Here is a 27,197-nt window from a genome sequence, read left to right as displayed (position 1 = left end):
TGGAATCTCTTCTCCTGCTCAAGCTTTAATTGCATCTTATGATGTGCATAATGTCATACTCAAACTTGAAGCAAGCTATTTGTCTGAGGGATTGATGATATGGCCAATCTATCACTAGAATAAGAACGAAATCAGATGATTGGGGGAAAAAGAGGGAATCCGTAGGTGATTAACTGAGCAGAGATTTGGGATTACTTCAACAGGAATCCTCATTTGTGTACATGGTAGGAAGTAAAGTTCATGATCATGGATGAACAAGAGACGCGAATTCTGCATGGTGCATTGAGGCACACGGCAATCGTGGAGATTCGAGTCCACTCTTGGCGACTTGATCTGAACCAGAACGAGTCAGAAAGTTATTTTCATCTTACACTCAAATCCGATAAATGTTGGTTGATCATATATTTCATTATTGTTCTATTAATATCAGTCAGCAAATTCGCATTTCATGCCTGTCACCTCGATCATTACGACGCGCGTCACCATCGCAGATGCTTGGTCTCTCCGGTCGACCCTCCCTCTTTCTTCAGACAGCAGCTTGAAGTCTGATTGTATTCTTAGCTAGGACTTGTTTTCTTCTTTTTGGAATGTACAGAAGATCACACTTCTTTCCCTTTTATCATAATTCTGTAACTTGCTATTAAAACCAATTTCTACTCCTTTGCGCTTGACTCTAGTAGTCAAATTCCATGTGTTACTCCTAACTTGACTTGCACGTGAGAGTGCTGTTAAAACATCCCGCATACTTGACAATAGGATTTATATTTTATTAAAAAACATGCAAGATCTCATTCTACCTATTATCTTATACTTTTAAGTTGGGCTTTTGAACATAGCATTAGAGCATGGTCATAGGGATTAAATGTATAATGCCTAACCTAATCAATAACACCTTAGTTCATGACCTCCACTTTTCTAGATTGTCGCTCCACTATTTCTTTTGGCTGACTCACTTGTTTGGCTACCATTTCTATTTTGGTAATTCACTTATTTTATAGTGTAACAAGATATATTACTCATTCTAGTAGAGAATTTGAGCTTTTGCTAATACAACATTGGAATTATTTTAAAAGACATGACGATAGAGGAACAATCATTCATTGCGACAATTGAAGTACTATACATATAACACAATGATATTTTCCTTGAGTGCACCAAACACATTTAAATTGATTGTTATTTACTTCATCTGCTGTGATATTCTCAGCAAGCCACATCTAACCAAGTGTTTTTTAGATCATTTTTTCCAAATTCCTGTTGACTTCTTTGAAGTCATTTTGAGTTCAAGGGGATGTTAGACAAAATCAGAATTACTATTTAAAATTTAGCTAATTGTAGTTTACATTAATTGAACTTAAAAATTAAATTTCTTCTCACCTCTTTACAGGAGTCTTGCAGTCTTTATCTTTAAATTTACTGAATGTTGCCCTCCTCTCCCGTTCGTCACAATTCAGGACTCTCCAAACGCTTTAAATGCTCTTCCATGAAGGGATAAGCTGCCGGCCCATGAGCAGTTGTGAGCCTCCCCACCTCTTTAGTGACCGTCTGGCCGCCGGCATCGATAGCTACGGCAGCAGGAATGCCTTTGGTTCTGAATTTTTCACGGACGAAGTTCTTTCTCGGGTCGCCGAACGGCAGCGCTAGCCAAGGCATGCTTGCAAAGTAAGCGTCGAAGGATGCTCGGTCATGATGCCTGGAGATGAAGATGACCTCAAAAGTGTCATCCTTGGCCTCGATCTCCTCATAGGCTTCGAGAAGCTTTGGCAAGAAGGTGCCGCACGGGCGGCACCTGCGTGGTGAGAAATAGAGCAAGATGTTCTTCCCCACCAAGCCCGGAACCGGGATCTAGCGGAGGAACAAATTCAATAGAAAGACGGGTCGTTAGTAAAGCTAATTGCCCTGTTGATTCATACATTAGTAGACCGTCAAAGTTTACTTTATGCAGAACGAACGAACGGGCTAACCTTTGAACCTTCTCAGTCGATCACAAAGTCTCGTTACCCCAAAACTAAAACCACTCAAGTGTCTGCCATCCGTTCTTTGCCCATGTAATCTGAGCAAACTCAGTACGCTCTTCAGGCGTAAAGGGCTAGACCTCGACTCCGTGATCTTCAATCAATTCAACCACGTTCTGATGCAAGGTTTTCCCATCTGGTCAGATCATAGCTAGTCCTGGAAGGGTGCCCGGTTTGATAAGCCGAGCAAGCCTCTGAAAACTTGCGACACGAAAAGGCGAGGCTACCCAAGGCATCGTCTTGAATCCTTGTTCAAAGTCGCTTTCTTCGGAGTCCAGAGGAATTACTACGATCTCAGACTTCTCTCCTCTTTCTTTGAGCTTCTCATAATCATGTACAGGTTTTGGAGTGAATTCTGTGCACGACTGGAGTTCGTGAACATAAAAGTACTGTCCAACAATTCTTCCCTCAAGCTCAGATACAGGAAACTGCCAAATTACTTACCCGTCAAGATACGCTTGTTAGGTCGTTTTGAAAAGAGAGCGAGCCGAAGTTGCCTTGATTCCATAGTTCGAAATCAAATAATTGTAAGAGGGAGAAACCAAGATAAAGAGCTGAAGGACTGGTTCTTCCTAGTAGCCTTCTCTTCCTCTTTCAAGGAATCGATTCTTTCGGCCATAAAAGGGTAAGCATCGACTCCGTAGTCCCCGACAAGACTGAACCCTTGATCAGTCAAGACCTTCCCAGTCGAGTCGATTACTGGGAGATGAGGTTCTGAGTTGACCTTAAATAGATTCTTAAGTCTAGCGATGGTCACTGAATCGGAAAAAGGGATCTCCAGCCAAGGCATCTTAGCGAAGGAGCTGCGAAACGATTCCTCATCCTTGTCAGATGAGAGAAACACCACTTCGAAGCCACCTCTCGATGAGAGAACCATGAAAGGTTCGATCAAAGTTCGGTTGAAACGGCAACAAGGACGGGACCAGGAGCCAGAGGAATACAAGCCTATGATCTTGGTTGTCAAATCGGTGATTTTAACCTAACGATATCTGGAAAACAGAATCCACATCACATTGTTTCAGATCTTTCAAATTTTCTTATCTTTCTAAATTCTGAGAGTAAAGCGCAGCAATAAGTAACGTCAGTTTATTCTGAAAGAGTTTCATTGCAAATAAGCACAGGTTTCGACGATGTCACTACGGCGGAAAAATACCAAAATAATCATAAACATTTTGTATTGATATCAATTCAGTCCTAAACTTTTTAATTGGACTATTTTAGTTTTAAATCTTTTTATATTGATACTAATTTAGTTCATCCGACTAATTTAAGTTGGAAATTGCTAATGTGGCCACCACTAGTCTTATGTGATATCACGTAGACAAATTTTATATTTTTTTCAATTTTTTTTTTCTCCTTACCCTTGGCTAGTGAGGTCGCTAGTCGGCCGACTATCGCCGGCCACAAGTTGGTTGGGGCGAGGGGCCCCACGCCCTCATCGGCCACTAGTGAGGGCACCCTCGCTAAGCGGGAGGGCGTTGGCCCCCGCCCGATCCGGTGAGGGCGGAAACCCTCGCTTGTTGGTTGGCAAGGCCTTTGTGCCCTCGCTCGTGGCGGGCAAGGGTGCGGTGGCCTTCACCTAGATCCAGTGAGGGCATGATGCCATAGGTGAGGCCTAGCCCTCGCCTAGATCTAGGTGAGGGCCCGATGCTCTAAGGCTAGCCCGGCGGCCACATTAGCAATTTTTAGTTTAAATTAGCTAGATGGACTGAATTGGTATTAATGTGAACAAATTTAAGATTAAATTGATCCAATTGAAAAGTTTAGGACTATTTTAGTATCAATACAAAAGGTTTAGGACTATTTTGGTACTTTTCCCCCACTATGGCCATAGACTAAATAAGCCTAGGAAAATTGAGAATAATCCTCTGGCTTCTCCGACGGCAGGTTCTTCAGGGCCAACTAAAACTGTACAGTTAAAGATATCCATGTCCAATTGCTCGTAACGATACCTGGTTGCCCTTGTCACGGACGAGGAAGTCTCTATTCTCTGAAGAAGAAGGGTTGTTTGATCATGAGAAGCACCATCAACCATCTCCCTATTGTCACCTCCGTTCCTCGTCTCACCACCTAATGCTAAACAAAGCGCAAGTCGATATCATTCTAGGACCTGTTGATTGCTACACTGTTGCTACGGTCGATCTGAACAAGATAAAGTGATTTTGAGAGCTTAGCGATGGACAGCAGCTCCAGAAATTCATTCCCCATTCCAAGACAAGGAACATGCCCAGCAGCCAGCAGGATTGGAGAAAGTACTGCTCAGACATAGTGAACGGGGGAATCGCATAATTTGCAAGACGAAACAAAGCAATCGACAAACCCTCCAACCCATAGTTTTCAAAGATGTCGGCTCCTTTCGAGGTCCAGGTCGTCACATACGGTCACAGGTGAATTGTTTCTCAACAGTCGACAGCAGCCTAGCGAGTTTGCTCTTATGGTTCAGAAATCCGGTTCGGAAGAAACCGGATGCAGCTCGGAAAGCGCGGAGTCCAGCTTAGCCACATAGCAAAATGCATTACCCATCAAAGCGCAGCTCCTCTGTGTGCAAACAGAGAATTTGGATTTTCAGGTTAATCCTCCATTCTGGATCACATTGCATCACTTTGAATTTGGTTTGCTGGGTGAATAAAACCTGAATCTCAGAAACAGTCTGGTTTGAGCCTTTTAAAAGAAAAGGGTATTCCTTTACCTAATGCATTTAATAAAAAAAAAAAAAAATTCTTTATCTTGTTTTCTAGCTCCTTGAAAATACATTTTGCCCTTTTTGGCCAGCAAATATAAATTTAATTTGTATGTATATAATTTCAGGCATGAACCATCTTCTTTACTATATCATGGAAAGGAAAAAGAAACTCAGTTGAAGGTCAAATTATAGGCCTTGGCGCCATTGAGGCCAAAGATGCCGAAATGCCTCTCATACTCTTCGCCGACCTTCTCGTTCTCGTCAAACAGTCCGAACAGATAAACCTCCACGCCCACGCCAGGCCTCTTCGGCGTCCCGGCATCGCTTGCCGCCCGCCTCGCCACGTTCCCGTTGAACGCCAGCGCGTTCGCCACGCTCGCCGCCTCCCCTCCTGCCGTCGGCCACCCTGTCTCCGCCACCACCAGCGCCACCCCTCCGAACCCTTCCCTCTCCAGCGCCCACACGAATGCGTCCACGCTCGCGTCAAACATATTGTCGTACGCCAGCGCGCCGTCGTGGACTGGCTCCCCTCCTCCCCTGAACAGCGCATAGCCGGCGACATGTGCCTCGCCTCGCTCAAGTAGCTGATGTATGGGTACACGTTCGCCATGAACGGCGATCCGGTGTCGCGCAGGAACTGCAGGAGCGGGATGATGGCTGATCGGAGGCTGGGATCGAACGTTGCCGACGAGGGAGGGTAAGTGTTGACGATCACCGAAGCCGCCTGCGGCGACGACAGCTTGATGCTCTCCGAGAGGCCTAAGGTTCGGAGAGCGCTGTAGAGGTTGATGACTGAAGGTACGACGTGGGGAGTGAAGTAGGGGTCCTTTTGAGGAAGACCTCATTGCCGACGGCAATGTATCGGACTTCATTCGGGGGGACGTGAGCGAAGATGTTGGATTGGAGCCACTGGATGGCGGTGGCTGCAGTTCCGGAGGCCAGGGCAGGGAGGTCCTCATTGGGGACGCCGATCATGAGGCTGATCCCGGCGCCGTTGAAGGATCGGAGAATCGCCGGCTCGGCGTTGAAGAGGCGGACGTTCGAGATTTGGTTCGACTTGAGGAGTTCGACGGTGGAGGATGGCGGGGGGAGGTTGTTCGCGACGTGGCCATAGCATATTCCGACGGTCGCACCAGCTGCAGAACAGCAAAATCAAAAGAAACCAACCAAAAAAAAAAAAAAAAAAAAACAGAAAGTTAGAAACAGGAAATGAGATAACTCCATTTATAGCAGAACATTTTCCTTTTTCGTCGGATCATAAATTGAAACAAAAATACCATCTGGGTCGTGGAATTCGATCTATAAATTTGCAGTGTTTCAGAAGAAACTTTCAAATTGCATACGCACGAAAAGAAATAAAGGATCAAATGTGCTTTTGCCAATAAGTGTTCTTGCTTCACACAATGTTTATCAGAAAAACTGAGTGATTTTTTTTTTTTTTTTTTTTTGAGTTTATTTAAAGTCTGTATAGAGAGAGAGAGAGAGAGAGAGAGAGAGAGAGAGAGAGAGAGAGAGAGACATGTCGAAGGTAAGAAGAGGAGGAGGAGGAACATCATGATTATTTCCATGAGTGTTGTTGTCTTGTTCATGGCAGATGGATCAAAGTGATGCAAATTATATACAGTTGAGAGCACGTGCTTTTAATTACACGGAAGGGATGGTAGTGTTTTGGTGACAATTTGGAGTTCTTGGTTTGGTTTTGGTTGGTGTAAGATCTTTCTTGTCTTTCTTTTGGTCACTTCTTGTTGTGATGCCACCAATTTTCGGTGAGTTAGAGTTCCGCTTTTACTTTATTTGTTCATGGAAAGATGGATCGGATTAATCATCGAGATAATTTGAAAGAAACCAACCCGTCAGATGAGGGAATGGGCTCCTGACGTGGATTGGGGATCCACACCTATTTAATCAACCGTTTAGCCAGTAGGAACCAACCCATCAATCTAATTACTTTCTAACCATCATCACGAGTTTCGATAATCATTGAGCATTCTATGAATGATGAGATGGATTTCATTATATCTTGACATGTTTGATTCCATATGAATGACTCTAGATATCGTTGGAAGTTTGTTATGACCTCGCTCTATTATAAAAGGCGAGGTGAAATCTAAATGAAGGTAAGAGTTGGCAAGATTTGGGTTCCATATACATTTCTCTTTCGGTAGTCTTATAAGGGCGCAAAATTTATGTTACTGGAATAGAAAAAGAACAGAAACATCTTTGGTAAATTTGTACAATTTTTTTGTTTCTTTTAATTTTTAATATTTTTATTTTTATTTTTTTTTATTTTCTTTTTCTCTTTGGCCGATCGCCCATGGTTAGCGATCGGCTGGGCGACGTTCGGTGAGCTCGCTGAAGGCCAGCCTGGCCCCTGAGCCTCATTAGGCCATCGGCGAGGCCGAGCCTAGGCGGCGCGAGGTCAGCCTCACCACGGCTGGCGAGGCCTAGCCTCGTGTCGGCTAGGGAGGCCGAGCCTCGCCATGGCCGCGTGAGGTTTGGCCTTGCTTGGGCTAGGTGAGGCCAACCTCGCCAGGCAACGCCATCGTGGAGGTGGCCTGGCGAGGCCAAGCCTCGCTGTGGCTCGGCCTCTCCAGGGGCCAGCAAGGTTGCCAGCCCTCGTCTAGCCGGTTGTCGGTGCGCCGGCCATGGCAAAGGCCGGTGATCGGCAAATGGAAGAAGAAGAAGAAGAAAGGAAAAAGAAAGAAAGAGAAAAATAAGAAAAAAAGTGTTTCTCGGAAGTGTTCTTGAAAATAAGAAACTAAGGCCCTGTTTGGCAACACTCCAAACGGTGACTAATTCGATTTTTGTTCCCGAATAAGTTTGGGACGAGAATCGCGTTTGATAAAAATTTTGTTCCCTGAACAAATTTGTTCCCAGAATCGGTTTTGGAGTAGATTTGAGAATAAAAAAAAGTTGATTCTACGTCGAGAATCAAAAAAAGAATCAACACAATAAAACTCTTATTTTTCCTTCCGCCATCACGCGACCGTCGCCCGCCGCCGCCGCCGCCGCTCGTCTGCCGCCGCCACCGCCCGCCGCGCCGATCGCCGCCGGCCACAGTCGCTCGCGTCGCCCGGCCAGCCGCGAGCCCGGGGCTCGGCGAGGCTCCGCCCAACCACCGGCGAGCCTCACCTAGCGGGCCGGTGGCGAGGCGGGCCTCGCCCGCCCCGGCGAGCTCGCCCGCTGTCCACCGGCGGCGAGGCCCGCCCTAGCCACCGGCCGGGCTCGCCTAGCTCGGCCGGTGGCCGGGCGGGCCTCGCCCGGCCACTGGCGAGCCTCGCCCGGTGCCGGCGACGCTCGGCCGACGAGGGCTAGGCCTCGGCGAGGGCCGCGACGCTGGTGGGTCGCCCGGCCCTCGTCGCCGGTCGCCGGTCAGCGGCCGGCCACAAGAAGAAAAAAAATATGAGAAAAAGGAAAAAATGAAAAGAAAAAAATGAAAAAGAAAAGGAAAAAAGGAAAAAAGGTAAAAAAAAAAAAAAAGAGAAAAAAAGTAGAAAAATTATTTAAAAATAAAAAAAATAATTTGGAACAGAATCAATGGACACGTTATCAAACGCAATTCTATTCCGAATCAAAAAATTTTAGACAGTTACCAAACACATTATTTTACTCAAAATCGGTTCAGGAGACAGAATAAAAATAATCATTTCTTGTCGAAATCGGTTAGAACAGAATCGTTGCCAAACGCGCCCTAAGTTTTTCTATTTCTTAATCCTGTTCTCGAGAACAAAAGTGTAAACAAACGCGTTTTTGTTCTTTTTTTGTTCCCCGGAACAAAAAAACAAAAATTTATGTTTCGAAAAACATAAACAATTTTAAACAAACACACCCTAAACACTCTCCCCTCCTCAAGGCCTCACGACATCAAAGGATTAAATTTTAGTTCTTATTCAATAAGATGAGCTATTTCTACGAACATGCTCTTCACTTGCCACTTCAAATGGACCATATAAATAAATCACTTAGGCTTAAGAGTCTCAAGGCATTGATTCAATAGCTTTTGGAGATTGACAGTCAGCCCTTTTAAATAATGAGAATAAAGAGCCGAGGTTGTGTAACAGCACACCCATCTTAGATTTTCATTAGTCCAATACCTGGCTACACTTATTCCATGCTTCAATTGATTCTTTCCGATGTACTCTTCATTGAACCTATCTTTAAAAAATCCTTCTCCTTTTTTCTGCTATTCGATGTGCTAAAAAAGCCTTGGTGTGAGTTCACTTTAAGAAAGAAATAACTCATTCTGACTGCTTGCGATAGGATGAAACGATTAATGATGCTAGGCATCAAATGATAACTCCTGGATGCTTTTGATCAATCATGGATCCTGCCACTATACTGCGATGCTATAATAGCAGCAGTGGCTAGGAAAATGGGTTTTCCAGGGCTCTCTAATCAATCAAAAGAGAGGAAGGAGACACCCACCTTAGAGGCGCACTTGAACTCTTGAACAGAGAGAATCCTCTTTGCAAAAGCAAGGAATAAAGACGCACAATTAGCCCCAAAGCATGGCCCCATCATGTCTCCTGTCGTAAGCTTCCCTGCTTTGGGAATTGGAAATTTGGGGCACCCATTGCAATCTTTGCTTTCACCGATCCCCATGATAATCCAATCCCAAAAGGACATTATCACGGATTCAATCATTTTCAAATAAGGAGGCGACTAGATGTAAAGATTGTCTCCACACTACTGTCTATTTGATCGGACGATTATTGATGAATCAGATAACTCGCCACATGATCATCTATCTTAAGCTTTATAGCTAATAAGCTTATGTCGTTTGTACGTTTCATTTTGTTAACCTTGACATCACCGTTCTCGCAAATTGAAGGTCGAATCTAAAAGAGGAGGTTCTCATCCATTTTATGGCGAAAATGATTTTTCATCTCTTTGGAATCTAGGTCAGGAAGTACGAGGGGACGACTACACAGATCAACGGCAAAAGCTATAAACCCGTCATGCCCCTGACAACTCCAAAGCTTAACATGTTCAACTGAATGCTTTATCTTAGGGTGAAAAAGCACTTCAGGTTTGAATGCTTGTGTCTCCATTAATGGAAAAAAATTGCCCTCCTTAGCCCACCACTGACAAAGGGGTCCTTTGAAGTTTCTTGGCCGCACATCAATTACAAGTTCCCTGTTCTCACAATCATTCAAAGATAAGGGTCAAAAAGAGCTGGCTTGGGGGTCTTCATGGTCATGCCGATTTGCCTAACGCTGGTCTCCATGAACGAAATAAAGCTTCCGAAATCCCACTTTCTCTCCTTTCCAAGCAACTTCGCCCCCGCTTTCTTCCGCAGCAAAGAGAACCGAGAGATCTCTTTTGCACCTTTATCTCCTGCTTTATTACCCCGAGAACGTATCTTCCTCTTTGTTTATACTCCTCAAAAACAAAATAATTAAGAAAGAAACGCTTAAAATAGGACTCAACACATGCACTTCGCCCATCGTCCTAGGCAATGCTTTTTCGTATAATAAATCCATCTTTGCCTTCACTCAAAGAACAAAGCAGATTGGACGCTGCTAGCGCTGGTCACTCATATAAACACGCAGCCCCTAGCGCTTCCATTTTCCTCTTCTCAGTCCCAACACACAGCACCATGGCATCACAGCTAGAGCAGCAGCCCACCACCACCACCACCACCCCCCAGCAGCCTCTCATGATGTACCCCTACAACGTCCCGGGGCAGCCACCGCCCACGTCCCGGCCCCACTCTGATGGGTCCTTCGGGGGGGTCTTCATAGTGCTCGCCGTGGTAGTCCTGGTGTCTGCCGTGGCTTGCTGTCTCGGCCGGTTCTGCGGTCGCCGCCACGAGAAGCCGAAGGCAGTGACCAAGAAAAAGGCAGTTAAGGCAGGGGCTGCCGCCAAGGCAGGGGCTGCCGCCGGCGCCGGTGGTGCTCGGTTCCCTAAAGAGGTCGATATCGAGTTTGGGTTCGATCATAAGAACCTGCGGACGGCCAATAGGCCGGTCAGGTATGGAGAGTACAAAGGGAACAACAACAGTAAACCGGGATCAGATGGTGGGTTTACCGTCGACTTCAAGAAAGGAAACAAGACGATGCCTTCTAATGACTATGACTTTGACCCCAGGGTCGGCCCATGATGGTGTATTGGTATACTCGAATCGGAGGAGAGAATACGTAGCTTCAAGTGTATGTCATGTCTCGTGATGGATTGTAGTTCTGTCAGGAATTTTTCTTTTGATCTATCTGCTTGTAATGGTTGGTAGTAGTTCCGTAGAGCTTGTTCTATTGTTATATGGATAATGGAAGAGGGGAATTTCTTGGTCCAGTCGAGTCGTTGTACCCGATCCGGGCAGCCATAACTTGTTGCCTAAGCATTCCGAAAAATATACATGACATCTTCGGTCCGGATCGGGCTTGGCTCGGGTCCGATCAGCGCTGCCGGAGTATAATTAACTAGCCTTATCCAAGCCCCATTCAAAAGCGATCTTGGGGTCGATTTCACTTGGGCAAACTGGAGCGAGCCCATGGATGGCTGGACTTATGACGAAGCTCGCGTGGGAGCACTTGAACAAGATCTAAGCCTAATATTGCGTTTAGCTCTATCAAGCTAGGCCTGCCTAATCACCAAAGTCTGTGATTCTATAATGTTGAGCTTGGTACGACAGAATGGAATGGAATGGAATAGAATGGAATGATCTCAACTGGTTAATAAATTTGCTAATTACTACTTGTAATTTCTTCTTAAGTATAATTTATGACCATTATTATTTATATATAATCATGTATTGTTCATCATGTATGTTTAAATTTGCTAACTATCAATCTTGTTATTTGATTTTTAGAGGTGGAATGGGTACTCTTTTCATAAGGGTCACAGATCGAGGCTAGACTCGCTCGCCCCCCTTCACCAAATCTTTCTTTAGTGACCACTTTCTCTTTTTAATCTCCAAAAAGAAATGACTCGCCACTATAATGAACTCTTCATCGACAATGATCCGTGTGAAAAACAGAGGATTTGAGCAGAGTCTCTACTCTGTGTTCACACGATCTTTGCTCCCGGATCCGCTCGATGTTTTCGTACGATCAGACATCGCATCCGAATGAACGTGTTTTTTTTTGTCTTCCCTCTTCTTCAAGATTCAGCTGGAGTGATGTCTTCATCGGTCGCATCGTTTCGCGCGCAGCGTTACGGGGAACTGATTGATTTCCCTTGATTGCCTTTCGAAACCGTCTCCCCTGCACTCGTTTGAACGAGAGGCTCTCAGTAGTGAGTTTAGAATCGAGAGATTTGATTCCCATGTTACGTGAGTAACAAGCAAATATGAAAAACTTTTTCTTTGAAAATCGAGTTAAAAATCAAGACAAGGCCGCAATCCCAGAACCTGGTTTGAAACTATAACCAGACACCCACTTCCTTAGTCCAAAAAGATTAGCAAAAAAATCACAATGGGGTCACTCTCAATAGCTTATTGTAGCGAATGTACCCGCGGATTAACATGATCAACTCCTAATGCTGTGCATGCTTCTTTTGTCACTCGAAAGGGTCTCTTGAATCCGACTCACAATCTACATGTTTCCCGTGCCCCCGACCAACACTGCCAGTCACTTGGGGGAAGCAAAACGAAACAACATATCACACATCCGTGTCCTAGTCAATAATCTCACGGGAAGATCAAGCTGAGGCCTTACATTCAGCCGAGGCCTCCCGCTGTTGCCATAAGTTTTCGACATATTCAGTGGAAAGGAGCTTCGTACACAGATGTGCAGGTCTTGTCGTCAACTGAACCTACGCATGCCGTAACCCCCTTGGGCCCCTGGAAATCGCTTCTCTGAGTTCAGTGGGTTCATAGCTCGAGTTTCGGATTCACTGCTTGTGAACTCGTTCGAGCTGTCCCGAGACTTCCACGGAATCTTTTGAGCGCCGGAAACCTCTCTAGAGCTGTAATCTCCACTATATGGTCCGTAGTCTGAGGAATCGCCGCTGCCAAGAGCCATCCTTCTGAATTTCATTATATCTTCATTATACTGGCCTGAATCATAGACGGTGCTCTGACCATATTTCACCCCATTTGTTAGATCAGACATGTCGCCCTCACTGTCAAGTGCTCTTACGACCTGAATTAAATGTCACATGATTAGTTGTTCGAATCCACGACAGGGGCCTATATTTTCCGGTGGAGATTACATTCCAAGTGAAAAGTAGCTAGATAATGAAAAAGTTGTATGACCATATCTGAACAAATAAAGTAGCTCAAATGAAGCAAACTCTCCACATAATTTTGATGATCAGTCACTTTTGCTTGAGAATATGCGAACCAATTTAAAGTAGTGTAGGTTGAGTTCATCAGTTCAACTACCTGAACCATACGAGGCCTCTTTGCAGCAGAATGGCGTATACAAGCCGCAGCTGCCTCGATCATTCTGAACATTTCACCCTCCACATAATTCTTCTCTAGCCGTGGATCCACTAGCTCGCTTGGGTCCCCAGTTTCAAGGGCCTGGAGTAGCAATGGACGAGCCTGCCATTATCAAATCAGCAAGTTGTTATTTGACGGTAGAGCGTTCATAGTGGTCAGTATTTTGTGCTTGAAGTTAAATTGCTCATTTATCTTTCTTCATTCGCTCTTTTCCTATTAAAAAAAGAATCGCATGCGATTCCTCCAACAACTTTTTTGTCATTCATGGAAATTCGAGCTCCATCAGTGACAGAGCCACTAACGTTCTGTAAATAATACAGAAGTTACTCTAGGACCAAACCAAAATCCTGGTTGTTTCAATGATACAACATGGCATTCGTGAACATTCTGAAAAGCAGAAATTTCTGCATTGTTCTTACCCACTCAACCAAACTTTCGTCACCCAAAGGCTGAGTTGCATCAACAGGTTTACGGCCAGTGATAAGCTCTAAAAGCACAACCCCAAAGGAGAATACATCTGATCTATCCGTCAGTTTCCCACTAGATGCATACTCAGGTGCCAGGTACCTGTGAGTCAAAAATGAAACGTTGAAGAAAGAGCAACAGAAGTGACGCATCCCAACTCATGTTCTTCTGATGAAGCGGACTGCACTTGACATTTGGAACAAAAAGTCGAGGAATCCTGGCATTCAACATGTTGGTGATTTTGGAATTCTGATATCATTAACAAAGACCAGAAATCCAGTCTTTTACCCTCTGGTGATAAATAGAAATAATGGAAGCGCTAACAGCGAGTTGAGAATTCTTTTAGTTCTAAAAAATATACTACGTAAGGCACCAAGTACCCTGATATTTGATCCTTCTACCATGTTCTACGCAATTTTCTCTATAAAACATCAGTTCCTGCATGCATCCTTATTCATAAACCGTATTATTATTTGACAGAGAAGAGTACTGAAAGTTGAGATGAAAAATTACTGTGGATCTCAATGCTTTTATGTAACGGATCTGTGAAACAACACTCACCCAAATGTCCCCATGACTCTTGTGGATACATGAGTATTTGCATCATTCGTTAGTTTGGCCAGTCCAAAATCTGCTACCTGTGTTTGAGAAGACGACATATTAGAACCCCCTAGCTGTTAACGTACTTAAAGTACATTTTGTGGCATGAAGAGATAGGGGTTGACAAGTGAAGCATATAAATACCTGTGCTTCAAAGGCATCGTCCAACAGAATGTTTGCTGACTTAATGTCTCGGTGGATAATCTTTGGATGGCCTGTAGAACATAAGATACGAGGAAAGCGTAATTAGATATGCTATCCTTAAGCTTTTGAGGATATGAGTCGTGACCTATACATGCTATATCAAGAAGGGTTTTATGTACTTTGAAAAACTCTATTGTCACAGATCCTACCCTATATGACCTTAATAGGGCTGATGTATGCTAGCATGGATATAGAATAGATTAGTACAGTGTAATGGATGCTTCTTTCCACCTCAATTTGCCTATGTATTAATTAAGGAGTTCCTGGACGTTATGAGTAACTGTGATGGGGTCATATGCGATCACTCTTGATGACAGGTGAGATACGTACAATCTTCATGTAGGTATGCCAGACCCTTTGCAGAGCCTAGGGCGATCTTCACTCTTTTGGTCCATTCCAGAACTGGCAATCCTTTCTCTGATGTGAAAAACCAGTGTGCTTGTGAGTATTAAAATGAGAAAGAAACTCTTGGGCGACGAAAAGAAAAGGCAAGGCTCTGCTGACCGTGCAAATGGTGCTCGAGGGTTTTGTTAGGGACGAACTCGTATATAAGCAGCCTCTGGTTCTCGGCCATCGAATAGCCCACCAAAGACACCAAATGCCGATGATGAACCCTACTGATAATCTCTACCTCGGCCTTGAATTCCCTGTCTCCCTGTCCACTGCCTGCCTTGAGCTGCTTGACAGCAACTAGTTTCCCATCCGATAGCCAACCCTTGTAAACGCACCCGAAGCCACCCTCGCCGATGATATTTTGATGAGAAAATCCATTGGTTATTTCCATCAATTCTTCATAAGTGAAGAAGCTCTTTGAGCTTGGTATTACACTGGAGTCTCCTCCACCTCCGTGGTACATGTTCCCTCCCCCCTCTGACTCCCGAAGCTGTTTTCGATAGATGAATTCTGGCCTTGCGACCCATAATAGGGACCTGAATGGCCAGTTCCGCCCATCATATGCGGTTGCTGCCCGTAGTAATATTTATCTGCATAAGAGGGTGAGAAGGAGAATATCAAATCCATACGAATATGCACTCAATATCAGAAACAAGAGCCAACGGTCTTTTTACCTGATTGCGGTGACAAGCCAGAGGGCGGGACATACTTTGAGGCAAACGCCCCCTCTTTTCTCTTTTTCCGCCTAAGTACCAAGACAACCAGAGCGATAAGGGCGACGAGAAAGACTCCGGCAGCTGCCGCGCCGATGACAGTGGAAGTGCTTGATGAGGGTGTGCTTGATCCTCCTGAAGTGGAATTGCTGGTGGAAGTCGGAATTCTGCTGGATGTTTGAGATGGAGGAGTTGATCCAGAATTCGTTGTGGGAGTCGAATTGGTAGGTGCTGCGGGTGGCGATCCACTAGCTGTAGGAGCCGAAGGCGGGGGAGGGGAAGTAGATGCTATTGGAGGAGACGGTCCGGTGCTGGAAGTCGGCGGAGGGGGACTAATAGCCGGTGCTGGCACCGCACCTGTCCCACTCACCGGTGCGGGAGGCGGAGGAGGTGAAAGCTGGTCGGGAGGTGGAGGCGATCCGGACGGAGCCGAAGATTGCGGAGGGGAGGGAGGGGGAGATGCTGGAGGCGTGGGCGGTGGAGAAGGTGGCGAGGAACCCGAACTAGAGGCAGGTGCCGGCGGCGGGGAAAATTTAGGAGGCGCCTTTGCTTTGGATTCTGCTGGGGGCGTTGGCGGTGGGGAGGAGCTCGACGGCGGCGGGGGACTAGGAGGCGAGGCGCTCGAATTGGGAGGAGGCGAGGAGGCGGACGAGTCGGGACTACTCGGTGGCGGTGGAGACGGCGGCGAAGTGGGTGGAGAAGTCGAGCTGGTCGGCGGGGTCGCGCCCGTTAAGGACATGTTGTCGCCACTGGCGGACGGAGGGGACAAAGAGGAGGCCGGTGGCGACGGCGGGGAGACGAGAGCGGAGCCGTTCGCGCTCCCGGTCGTGTTAATTTGGATCGTGGTCGAGCTGACGCTAGCCATTACGATCGCCCTTCCTTTTTTACCGGAATTCCGACGGGTTTTCTACAGTCCAGTTTTATCAAACAGATCGTCACGGTCCCGCGCAACTCGGGTTGCCCGCGGCGAGCATGCTCCCGTTCTCTTCCCCCGCCCCTCTCTCTCTCGGGGAAACCGAGGTAACACGACACAATTCCGGGTTTCCGACAAGGGAGAGCGAGCGATCAAACGCGGCGCATTGCGGGCGTGCGAATCGTGCGGACCGTCCCCGCCCTTGAACAAGAGAAATGGCGCGGCAGGAAATCAGACATGGGAATCAAACGGAGCCTGGGTCAGGGCGGAGCAAACAAATGTTGTCGGATGAGAGGCAGAGAGAGAGAGAGAGGATGAATTTTGGCAAAGAGGATCGAATGAAGAAGGGATTCCCAACCCTTGAAATTCTGAGAAATGGTTTAATTTAGGGAGAGAGAGGGAGGGGGAGAAGGGAAGGATGGTAATGGCTCGACATGAACAGTATGTAAATTCTTTTCTCTTTCTTTTTGGCGGTGGGGAGAGTGGCGGGAGGGTTACTGGCAGGCACGATTCTGTTGAGAGACTAACTAACTAACTAACTACCGCTCTTTTTTTCTTCTTTTTTTTTGAGGAATTTTTATTTTAAGCGCTCTCCCCTTGTCTCTCGGGCTACCCCGCAACGTACTGCGGCTCCATTACTGTTTCCCGCCCCTTCCTTCGAACTCCCCTTCGTCCCACGTCGTCTCCTCCACCAACCGCGGCCGTGGAATTTGATTGGACTAGATCATGGCAACGCTCATCCTAGCCATCCGGTGTCATGAGTTTTTCGCGTCTCACGGCCAGATAAATTCTTGATGGCGAAATATTCCTTAGGGCACCTGATGAGCCATAAACACCATATTAGATTTCCTTCTATAGTCGTTTTTAAAAATAGTATGACTAACCGTATCCTCATATAAGATTTTATCATGCTAATTTAGTTTGGGCACCTCTCAAGCAAGATACACAAAACACTTCGATACATTAATACGATTTTTCGTCTACTATGACCTCATCAAGAAAGTTACAGCAGCTCTCAGTTAGCCTGTGCACGGGAGGCTAACAACTCCTTCAAATCTTCTTTAAGTTCAACCATTCTATCATAGTACTTCCAACACAAATGCCATGATGCCACTTCTATGAACTGGTTCTGTCATTAATTCTACGTCAGTCACTTTTCACCCTAATGCCACAAAGCTCCACTCACAATGATACTAGAGTATGTGACCATTCGATTTGTGATACATGGAGGATGGTCCACTTTATTCACGGGTTCAAATGAATTACATACTCATCGATCAAACTTGGGAATTGGCACCTGAACTCGGGACCTTAAGAGCTACACTCGGGAATCACAACTCTTGGACCTATGTCATCGAGGATTGGACACAGCACTCAAGGTTAAACCCATGATCCCAACTCCCCAATTCGACCATAGGACCTATGACCTTGTTACTTGGACCAAGACCTTCATGTTCAACATGGATGTTAAAACCAAATCGGAAAACCAAATTGAAATTAGAACCGAAATGGATTGAACCGAATTTTCGTGCATTTTTTATTTAGTTCGATTTGGGTTTCGGTTGGATGATGAAAAAATTATTATTTTTTATTCCGATTAGGATTGAACCAAACTGAAAGTCTCCCTTTTTCTTGAGATTACAATTTACATGATCTGTTTCCTTTGTGACTAAACCTCTCCTTAATAATGGAAAAAAATAAAATAAAAAAACTAAATGGAGCCGACTCTTCAATTCAGCTTATATTTAGTTTGGGTCATGATTTGATTCAAAATTAATGCATATCCGAACAATTCAATTTGATTTAGATTTCCCGAAAATCCAAACCAAATCGAATTGTTGACACGTTTAAGACTAGGGCCTAGGGTCCCATGGTCAGGTTCGGGTTGATAGCCCTATATGCTTAGATTAGGCCCTAGGGTCCCTTTGCCCAGGTTCAGGAACCGAAGACCCCCATTGCCCTGATTGGGACCCTGCCCCTGGGGCTCGAATCTGGGGAGCGTACCCAAGGCCCATCTTCAACAAATAAGGCTTGATGGCGTCTCGTTCCTGATTAAAGGTTTTAGTCGATTGAAACAACTGAAAATGACTTCTATTCCATGGAGTTCCATCGTCCGAAATCAAAAGATTACTTGGCGGATTTGCTGATCAATTGAACCCAAAAAAGGAGGGCAAATGCGATCGGGTGATGACGGGCTTGCATAGCAAATCAGGTCCATTGCCTCCTCTTGACTTTTTTTTTTTTTTGGTCGAAATTGCCTCCTCTGACTACACGTTCGATTTTGGAAGCTTCGGATCGAATCAGACTAATTCACTTCTTCAGTGCTGAGGAGGGAAGGATGTCGAAATGCCAGCGGGATTTGAGCTGCGGATGTCATGTTGGTAGGGGGTCAACGATATCGACTTTCTAGATCTACAAGCACATTAAGGAACCGCCCACATTTTTCTAATCGGGGAATTGCTTGCAATTGGAGATTTGAAAAGTACTTAAGTATAGCAAGTTGGTTAGTGATTTCCACGGCGCATAATATTAATAGCTTAGATTTGTTCTGAATGTCAATCTATCAAATTAGTCGTTGACAACTCTACTCCTAAGATTAGGCATTAGCTTAATTCATGAAAGGGCAATTGGATTGGGCGCCTGATTTTTTTTAAAAATCACTTGAGTTTAATGCATAGAATAGAGAAATCATCATGTAACGTAATAACCGTAGAGGTCAATTCCAAGAGAAACTCTTACTTTCCTAAGGATTTGATGTCTGCAAATAAGAAGAGAAGGGGCAAAGAGTACCTTGAAGGCAATTCAACGTTCATCTTGTGAAGGGGGAGAAATTATTGCATTGCGCATCACAACCCTAAGATCAAGCAACGAAAGCAAATTCATTGTGCTAATTCTCCATTTAGCGACAAAATTATTTTTTTGCTGGATTTTTTTTTTTTTAACGACAAATGAGCAGTAACGATTCAATATGAAAAGGTAAAAAAGCAACGGATTGAGTAGTTAACACCGAAAAATAAATGCGTACTACGTTATAAATGACAACGACGTACCAGCATTCTCATCATCATTAAAAAGAAAAAAAAAGCACATTTGGCCAATCTCCTTGCAACTTCCACGTCATTCGACCGAAGAAGGCCGCCGGCCGGTGACGTCATGCATGACTCATGAGGTCAGGCGACAGAAATGTGCTCCGCATCTTCCCACCTCCCGGACCAACATCCTTGCCACTCACGCAATTGACGGGCTCCACCTTAACGAATCCGAACAACAGAGCAAGGAGAAAACCGTCTTTCTCCAAAGTAAAAAAAGAAAAGTCAAACCCGCGGTCCCCGCCCGAACGCGCGGGTCGGGATCCCGGGCTCGGGCCGGAGCCCCGGTTCAGGAAGCTACCGCGTTCGCACGCGCTTAGCTTTTCCCGTCCGCCCCCCCAAAAAGAAAGCGAAATTTCCACGTGAACGAACCAGAACAGAAGCAACGCGTGTTCAGACGGCTTTTATAGTAAGCGGCAAAGGTTTGAAGCTTCGTAGGCATCTCCCAACTGCCCCCACCTCCTACCTGGGTATATATTCCTCCTCCTCCTCCTCCTCGCCCATCTCTCTCGCTCTATCTAGGCTCGACCCATTTCTCGGTCATCTTCTTCACATAGGCAAAATCCCAGTTCTCCAGATAAGATGGAGGTGTATCGGGCCGTGCCCATCTCCCCCTCCTCCTTCAACCCTCACTACTCGACCGCAGAGTCGGAGCCTTTCGACAAGCTGGCGCAGGATTTCGAGGATAAGCTCGGCGTCTCGGGCGCCGGGCCTGATGGGTCTGAAGATCCCGCGACCGCGTCCGCTGAGGAAAAGCCGCAGCTCGAGGAGGAGGAAGAAGACGACGGAGGAGATGGGGATTCGGACTTCGAGTTCGCTTGCCTCAACCCGGACGGTTCCCCGGTCTCGGCCGACGACGTCTTCGACAACGGCCGGATCCGCCCTTTCTTCCCTCTCTTCAACCGCGACCTCGTGTTCGCCGCCGCCGCCGCCGCCGCCGAGCCGGAGCCTTCGTCGTCGCTCCTCCTGCCGCCCGTGAAGAAGGTGTTCGCGGAAGCGGGGGCGGACGAGCCGCGGGGGACGTACTGCGATTGGAGGGCGAGGATCGTGGAGGAGACGCCGCCCTCGCCGGGGAGCTGCCGGAAGAGCAACTCGACCGGATCCTCGAAGATGTGGCGGTTCCGGGACCTGTTGCCGAGGAGCAACAGCGACGGGAGGGACGCCGTCGTGATGCTGAAACCTCACGCCGACGCGAAACCAAGCGACGGCGGCGTGGAGAAGGGTAGGAGGTCGACGGACAAGGCCGCGGAGAGGAAAGAGGGGGCGAAGGCGGAGGAGGCGAAGAAAGGGAAGGGGAAGGGCAAGGCGACGGCGGCGGCGCCGTCGGCGCACGAGAGGCACTACGTGAAGAGCAGGGCCGTGAAGGAGTCGGAGAAGCGCAAGTCCTACTTGCCGTACAAGCGAGACCTGCTGGGGCTCGGGTTCTTCACCAGCGTCAATGGGTTGAGCAAGAATCTGCACCCATTTTGAGCCAACCGCTGCGGATTACTGACTAGCATTTAGGGGTCATCGAAATCAATTGATTCATTGATTCAATTCGTGCAAAGATTTGTTCAGTCGACGTTGTTTCCCCGGGATGTTATCGAGTCCTGGGAGATGAATCATAAGTCCTGACTCGACATGGAGATTTTCAAGACGTAGACGTAGGAGATAGGTGGCGAATTCGCTTCGATTCCCGGTTAGGTGAATGCGGGATGTTCAGATCGTAGCACTAGCAGTTTCTATTTTGGTTATTGCTTTCTTCAATATCCAAATGATGATGTACAGCCAATTTGAATAAACTTTCCTTCATCAAGACAGTGACATGTTTGATTTTTCATGACCAATTGAGAAGGATAGTTACGCAGGACAAAACCCTTTTGCGTGATTAATCAAAGATTGGATAATAATCAGAGCAACTGTAGTTGCTTTAAGATTAAAACGTGAATTGTTTCGACTTTTGAGAGCAAAAGTTGAACCTCCCCCACCATAAGAGAAATTCCGAAACATTGTTTTCAAAGCTACCCACTTTCCTCAGTTGATTACTTAATAATTTGCCGACGCTCGAGACAAAATCTGCAGGAGGTCCGCATGAAATGTCGACACGAATGGAAGGAAATAACATTGTAGCCGCCCCCTAATTCATTTTCCACTCGTTGTATTTACTATTTGTAACCTTATCCTCCTGGGAAAGCAACTCTTTTCCTTCCGTTCACGTTCTCCGAAAACGAAATGGAAGTGGGGAAGGATATTTTGAGAGGAAATATCTCCCACTTTACAGCTCATGCTTGTGGATTTTAGGCAGACGCAAGAGAAGTGGGATTAGGTAACTCTCCTCTCGGTCGCATTGTGGGAACTTTCATACGACGACCGAGAATAGGGGAGGAAGCTTCAAGGTCAAGGCCTGCACACCTTGTGGAAGGAAAATACAACGTGCGTGTTCCCCATAAAAAGCATTATAAAACGATCCACTCATGCTCATTCCAGACGAGACAAGAGTTTTGAGTCACGGAGTATATACAAGGATCAATCAAGCACAGCCAGCCGAGTTTAGTTGTCCACGCGTTGTTTCCACTGCTCGCCCAAAGAGCGAAGCACAAGAACGTACAGACATGCCGGCCGAGATCTGTCGCCCGTGTATTCCGGGAACACTTCCTAGATACTTTCCTGCTTGACCGCACCTGCTAGCTTGCCGGTTTGGTCGACTTCGTTGGCGGTGCTTCATTGTCGCAAGTCGAAAACTTCGAATCTCAGATTCGAGTTTGTGTAGACATTAGCGCAGTGCTCGTAGATAGGACCTCCGTCGGCAGTTTCCCCGTGAGTGTGAAATCCTGTTTCTCGGCACTCTCTCAGGACGTTCATCCCACCAGGTTCCGATAGCCGGAATATGCCGTAGTTCCTGAATTCAATATTAACACGGGTTCATTTCGTATATAAATCACCAAATGAGCATACACGCACATGCAAGAAATATATTATCGATGAATTGTCAAATCTTTCGTCCTTCCAAGATCGTTCATCCTTATTTCACCTTGAAAACAACATTCTTGTCCCTTTCTAGATTTCTCCGTACTCAGGGAGACTGGAGACTTTAAATTTGTGAGATAGAAGAAGCATAGGCAATATATGCACGGCATTTTAAAGCAGCCTCTTGGAGAACTTGGACTATATCAACTTTGCCAGCGGCAGAAATTGGAGAAGGGCAACGTATGCGTGTGTTTTGAGAACACCCAGAAATTACTTCTTCTGAATAATAGAGCCGGCGGAGGTCAAACCTTGGGATTCTTTTACTAATCATGAACATTTTTTCGGTGAATTTCAACCGATGGATGCATGAGGCTCTTATGCGGTCAATCCGACTGTTAAAATGCATCAGGAGCAATGCTCCAGGAGCATGTAATAATCACTCCTAATCAGGTGCACACTAATAATTCTGAAGCAGAGGCACCTTGCTTTCATCGAGGAGACCAAAAGAATAGGGCATGAACAAGGTTAAGAGTGAAAATGGTAATGATAATGAGCATGTATGCATGCATTTATGGTGAAGAAGCTGAAGCTGCAAGGATTATGAAAGATATATTTGCCGTATCTAGTCTACGCATGGAAACCATAAACAGATTGCAGCTATAAATCGTTGATTAACAGATGTCAGTTAAGCTATTTGCTATTTTTCTTAGTAGTAAACATTCATAAATTAGATCGCAGCTATGGAAATTCGAAATGTTTGCAGACCTTGATGCATCAGTTGGAGCCATGACTATTGCAAATGCTTCAGGTTCCATGACCTGTGATTAGGCATTAAAAGAGAGTGTCACAACAGAATGGCCAAAACATCATTAGTCATCCCTGCAAGAGAGGCTGGCAGGAATGGAACTGTTTGCCTTTGCCTTGAAAATATTCGAAACTGGTGTTCACCATAGACAGTACAATAAGATCGGGATTGAGGCAGGGAATTGATGCAGATAACATCAATATACTATGCCATCCTGAACAGAGGAGATTAGAGAATAAAAAAGCTGTCCTGAAGATGGAGAAAAGTGTTCTCTTTTCTATATTCAGTTTGCTAATCATCTCTTTAGTCCTCTTATATCACCTAGGAGCACAGACTAGCATTTTGATAGAGAGAATAAAGTACCTGATATGAATACTGAGTGTGCAAGTCAACGGATGACATGAAACAGCTCTGAGATGGATGTGTCTGAAAAATAAACAGAATCTTCTTTAGAACAAAAAGGACACGTATTTGTATGGAGAGAGAAATATCAGAAACTTGCCCCATCTTCCTCATCCACATCAGGGAACAATGAAATATGTAGCACACCGGAAAAGGTTTTACTACTATCTTAGTGAGGAGGGAAATGGACAAAAAACGGACCAAGGAATAAATAGAGAAAAAAAGTTCACACTGTGCCACTGCTCCACTATACAGCAGCGGGCTAGCACTCTCGTCTTTCTTATCTGTACGGTACGAATCCCATAGCTTTCCTTTATCTATCCATATTAACTACTTACTCTATTCTCTAGTCCCTACAATTAATAAGTGCTAAGTAATCTTGTAGTGATACGGCTGATAATCCAGAATCTCCCATGATTTACCATCCTCACATGTAGTCTAAAGCAGAAATCAGCAAGGCATGACAGAAGAAATGAAGCTAAATCAGGATTGCTTCGCTGAAAAATTGATATATGTCAATAATAAGATTGCTTAGGAATCTAAAGCAGAGTCAGGAAATCAGCATTAAAAAAGCAAAAAAACGTAGTCAGAATTGCATCTCATACATGGATCCATCCAACTGGAATAAGCGAGCGTTCATGTTGTATTGCAAACACTTCCTCCTCATTCTTAGCCACACACTGTCATTTGGATCACGAAATCAATTTACAGATACTTGGACCTCCAAAAGTAAAATAGGACTTCATGAAAACGAATAAATGGGTCTTTGGAACTCACTGAATTAGAAGTTGACTCCTGTTTGGGTATGATCAAAGTCGTTACATATAGAATACCCTTGTCCTGTACAAACCATGACACATTAATCATATAATCTACTTTGTGAAGATAATTTGGATCTCAGGTGCAGATTTTTGCATCGTGAATCTGAGCAGTGTCAAGTCTACTGCAAACTCAGTGCTGTATTTTAGTGGGCTATTTCTCTGATAAAACAAATTCTGGTCTCCAGGTCTTTCTGGACACACAACTTTGGATGCATCTCCCTTCTCCATCATTTACACAAGTGGAAAATACAAAGAAAGAGAACGTCAATCATAAATTGGATGGAGTAAAAAATTGTAGAAGAATGAAGTAATATTGTCTAGGAAAAAAGGTTCCCTTTCTGGAGATCATAACAAAAAGCCACTGCAACTTCTGAAAAAGAAAATAAAGATGACCAGAAGGATGAGAACGGCTGATGTTTGATGCAGTTACTTCAAAAGTAACCATGAGAACTACTTTTCTGGCGTATTTGGGGCTACAAGAAAGGATTTCTTGTAGCATCGACAAACATGTTAGGAGAAAACTTTGACCGTGAGTTTGGTTCAAAGGCATTTACAGGACACCCCCACCTAAGCCTCCAAAGCTTAAACCATGTTAAATGATGGTAATGAGATTAAGTGTTACTTGTTTTCAAACTAAAGAGTAAATCTTACAAGGAAAGCACCAAGGATGCCACAGGTTTCCAGATCCTTATCTGTGTTTTCCTTGGCAAGTTCAAGGAATTCCTCCATCAGACGTGCTGACTACAACAAAAAACAAGACTTATCAGATACCTGGTAACACAATTTTTGAGGATACTAGAAAACAGCTTGAGCAAAAATATAACAGTCAAATGCTGAGCTTTATAGAAGAAGTCCACTAGAATAGAAGTATCAAACCAATAACCTGAGCATTGTTAGCTTCTTACTATATGTAAATTTTTCCGGGAACTTGAATGTGCAATCTCGCAGTCAGCACCCTTAACACGTAAAAGATGTCTTTCTTGAGTTGAGTCTTCCACGAAGGACAGTGCACGGGAAGGAAATGATTGAGTCACGGAATGAACATGAACATGTTGGCATTTGTAAGCCGTTTCTCTGGAGCAAAAGTGAAGAGCTTCTTAATGGCCGAACTAACGCTAGAAACAGTTGATAAGGGGAGCTGAGACCAGCTTCTTCACTACTGAATAATTGACTATGACCCTATCATTCTAGGAAGACCAAAATTCAATGTGATTTGCTAAACAAGGCAACAACACAGAATCTTGTATCATCAGATAAACTAGAGTCTGTAGAGTTACGCCGTGGTAGCATTTATGAAACGATATTTTAGTCATTTTACAACTTGGCAAAAATCCTACCTTTGATATGTCAGATCCATGTTAACCTGCATCGTAAACAACAATTAGTATGCAATGATCCATGAAAACTATAATTCGAATTTAAAAGTGCTGGGTAGATACAGAATTTGTGGGTGTTAGAATAAAGACACGGCTAGAAACGAATGCATTCAAGGAAAAGTGGGTAACGACATCATGAAAGGTATGAATCGTACATTGTAAAATCATCTATAAACTTCTAAATTCAGAGTAATCATTCGCACTGACAAACTTCCATGCCTCTAACAGCCGATATGGTTCTTGAAGAAATCTTAAGCGGTATAAACTGAATCACATCTACCAATGGCCTTTTCTTACGCAAAGCGATTCCGAAGATGTACTTTGCAGCACAAAATCAATGGCAACGAGACCGAGAATAGTTCACTCCTCTCGCATTCCAAACAACAATGAACTCTTCTACATGGCGTATCGCAAGTCAGCAGCAGCTGCCCTCCTTTTTTGGCTATTCAGGAACAGAATTCTCGGAGAAAGAAACTACCCGTCATCAATGACATGATCAAACACTTGGAGAAATATTTACAGGCACTTCCACTACCAAGACCAGAAAAGAACAACCCCTTCAGACGATTTTGGGAAAAAGCATTCGAGGAAGCTAGGTGCCTCCTATCATGGAATTTGTTTACAAATAAAACGAGATGTCGAGAAGTAATAATGGAACTTCTAAAGTACGGAATGCAGATTTGACTTGCGACAGCATGATCGTCATGCATAGCTTTTTACCTGAGACATGCCAAGAGTACTATACACACATACAGCTGTAAGCAAACAAACAAAACAGAACAGAGCCAAACAACAACCCAACAGACGGAACAAGAAACGAGACGACGACGACCCAAAACGAAGGACCAGGTCCTCCACCATATTCGGAGCAGTTTGGAGGAAAGAGAGAGAGAGCAGCTCGAGACAAGAACACAGAGGTGAGTCCAGCAAGCAGTCAAGCAACATCAAAAGCAAAACAAGAAGCACTGTCCAAACAAAATTCAGTTAACCAAGATGGACAGTTAACAATTGATCTGAAAGCAACGTGATGATTTTCGATAAGAGCGGGGACAAACAAATTCTCACGAGGAGATTCGGAGATAGCGTGAGGCTTACCTGTCGGATGAATTGATCAGCAATTCTATGACAGAAGAGGAGCAAGATCGGGGCGCGAAACACTTATCTCTGTTTTTAACTATTTCTCTCTCTTTTCTGTCTTCCTTTTTGATTTATTATTATTATTATTTTATTTTTTTTGGCGTGCATCCTCTTCTTGCCGTAACCGCACAGGGCACTTATTAAACATACCCAACAAAAAATATTCCTCATGGTTTATTGATAATAGCAAACCTTAAAAAGGACAATTTTAGAACCTACCCATAGGTAGCTAGGTGGTTAGGGCTTAGTCGA

At 44.9% G+C, this 27,197-nt stretch overlaps 5 protein-coding genes and 1 pseudogene across 8 annotated transcripts; 2 read left to right on the top strand and 4 right to left on the bottom strand.

Moving 5' to 3' along the window:
- Positions 1–1,169: 1,169 nt before the first annotated feature.
- Positions 1,170–4,050, bottom strand: LOC120290782 (annotated as a pseudogene).
- Positions 4,051–4,858: 808 nt separating this feature from the next.
- LOC104431117 lies at positions 4,859–6,308 on the bottom strand. The gene is made up of 2 exons (XM_010043798.3): positions 6,218–6,308; positions 4,859–5,834 (listed from the first exon to the last, which is right to left on the bottom strand). The coding sequence occupies exon 2, from the start codon at positions 5,655–5,657 to the stop codon at positions 4,869–4,871; it is 789 nt and encodes a 262-aa protein (XP_010042100.2). The 5' UTR covers positions 5,658–5,834; positions 6,218–6,308; the 3' UTR covers positions 4,859–4,868.
- A 3,989-nt stretch (positions 6,309–10,297) lies between these two features.
- LOC104433529 lies at positions 10,298–10,801 on the top strand. Its single transcript, XM_010046312.2, has one exon. The coding sequence runs from the start codon at positions 10,298–10,300 to the stop codon at positions 10,799–10,801; it is 504 nt and encodes a 167-aa protein (XP_010044614.2).
- A 1,214-nt stretch (positions 10,802–12,015) lies between these two features.
- On the bottom strand, positions 12,016–16,767 carry LOC104433531 (proline-rich receptor-like protein kinase PERK13). The gene is given in 9 exon segments (XM_010046314.3): positions 12,016–12,779; positions 13,022–13,183; positions 13,501–13,648; positions 14,108–14,184; positions 14,291–14,361; positions 14,681–14,767; positions 14,855–15,224; positions 15,227–15,333; positions 15,418–16,767. Coding segments are annotated over 9 exon segments (2,265 nt in total). The 5' UTR covers positions 16,322–16,767; the 3' UTR covers positions 12,016–12,440.
- A 3,082-nt stretch (positions 16,768–19,849) lies between these two features.
- On the top strand, positions 19,850–21,273 carry LOC104433530. The gene has a single exon (XM_010046313.3). It carries the CDS (start codon positions 20,041–20,043, stop codon positions 20,926–20,928), a length of 888 nt encoding a protein of 295 aa, XP_010044615.2. The 5' UTR covers positions 19,850–20,040; the 3' UTR covers positions 20,929–21,273.
- A 580-nt stretch (positions 21,274–21,853) lies between these two features.
- Positions 21,854–27,038, bottom strand: LOC104433532 (AMSH-like ubiquitin thioesterase 2). Of its 4 annotated transcripts, none has more exons than XM_039307300.1 (9): positions 26,904–27,038; positions 25,770–25,795; positions 25,338–25,506; positions 25,084–25,173; positions 24,389–24,451; positions 24,217–24,291; positions 23,573–23,635; positions 23,170–23,222; positions 21,854–22,336 (listed from the first exon to the last, which is right to left on the bottom strand). In XM_039307300.1, the coding sequence occupies exons 2-9, from the start codon at positions 25,787–25,789 to the stop codon at positions 22,159–22,161; spliced, it is 711 nt and encodes a 236-aa protein (XP_039163234.1). In that variant the 5' UTR covers positions 25,790–25,795; positions 26,904–27,038; the 3' UTR covers positions 21,854–22,158. The 4 variants fall into 4 exon arrangements, with proteins under 4 accessions (XP_039163234.1, XP_039163232.1, XP_039163235.1 ...); XM_039307298.1 differs by lacking the exon at positions 26,904–27,038 and adding an exon at positions 26,667–26,897; XM_039307301.1 differs by lacking the exon at positions 26,904–27,038 and adding an exon at positions 26,106–26,634.
- Between the last annotated feature and the right edge of the window lie 159 nt (positions 27,039–27,197).

The sequence above is a fragment of the Eucalyptus grandis genome, chromosome 2, assembly GCF_016545825.1.
Source record: "Eucalyptus grandis isolate ANBG69807.140 chromosome 2, ASM1654582v1, whole genome shotgun sequence".
Lineage (NCBI taxonomy): Eukaryota > Viridiplantae > Streptophyta > Magnoliopsida > Myrtales > Myrtaceae > Eucalyptus > Eucalyptus grandis.
This window is presented reverse-complemented; position numbering and strand designations above follow the sequence as displayed.

Bases quoted from the DNA above. Each gene is read 5' to 3' on its own strand.
- LOC104431117 (XM_010043798.3), bottom strand. From the start codon at position 5,657: ATGAGGACCTCCCTGCCCTGGCCTCCGGAACTGCAGCCACCGCCATCC.
- LOC104433529 (XM_010046312.2), top strand. From the start codon at position 10,298: ATGGCATCACAGCTAGAGCAGCAGCCCACCACCACCACCACCACCCCC.
- LOC104433532 (XM_039307298.1), bottom strand. From the start codon at position 26,753: ATGTTGCTTGACTGCTTGCTGGACTCACCTCTGTGTTCTTGTCTCGAG. The intron at 25,174-25,337 runs GTAAGAAGCTAA...TTTTTGTTGTAG, and splicing joins CCCGGAAAAATTTACATATA to TCAGCACGTCTGATGGAGGA. The intron at 23,223-23,572 runs GTACTTTATTCT...GCCTAATCACAG, and splicing joins ACACTCAGTATTCATATCAG to GTCATGGAACCTGAAGCATT.
- LOC104433530 (XM_010046313.3), top strand. From the start codon at position 20,041: ATGGAGGTGTATCGGGCCGTGCCCATCTCCCCCTCCTCCTTCAACCCT.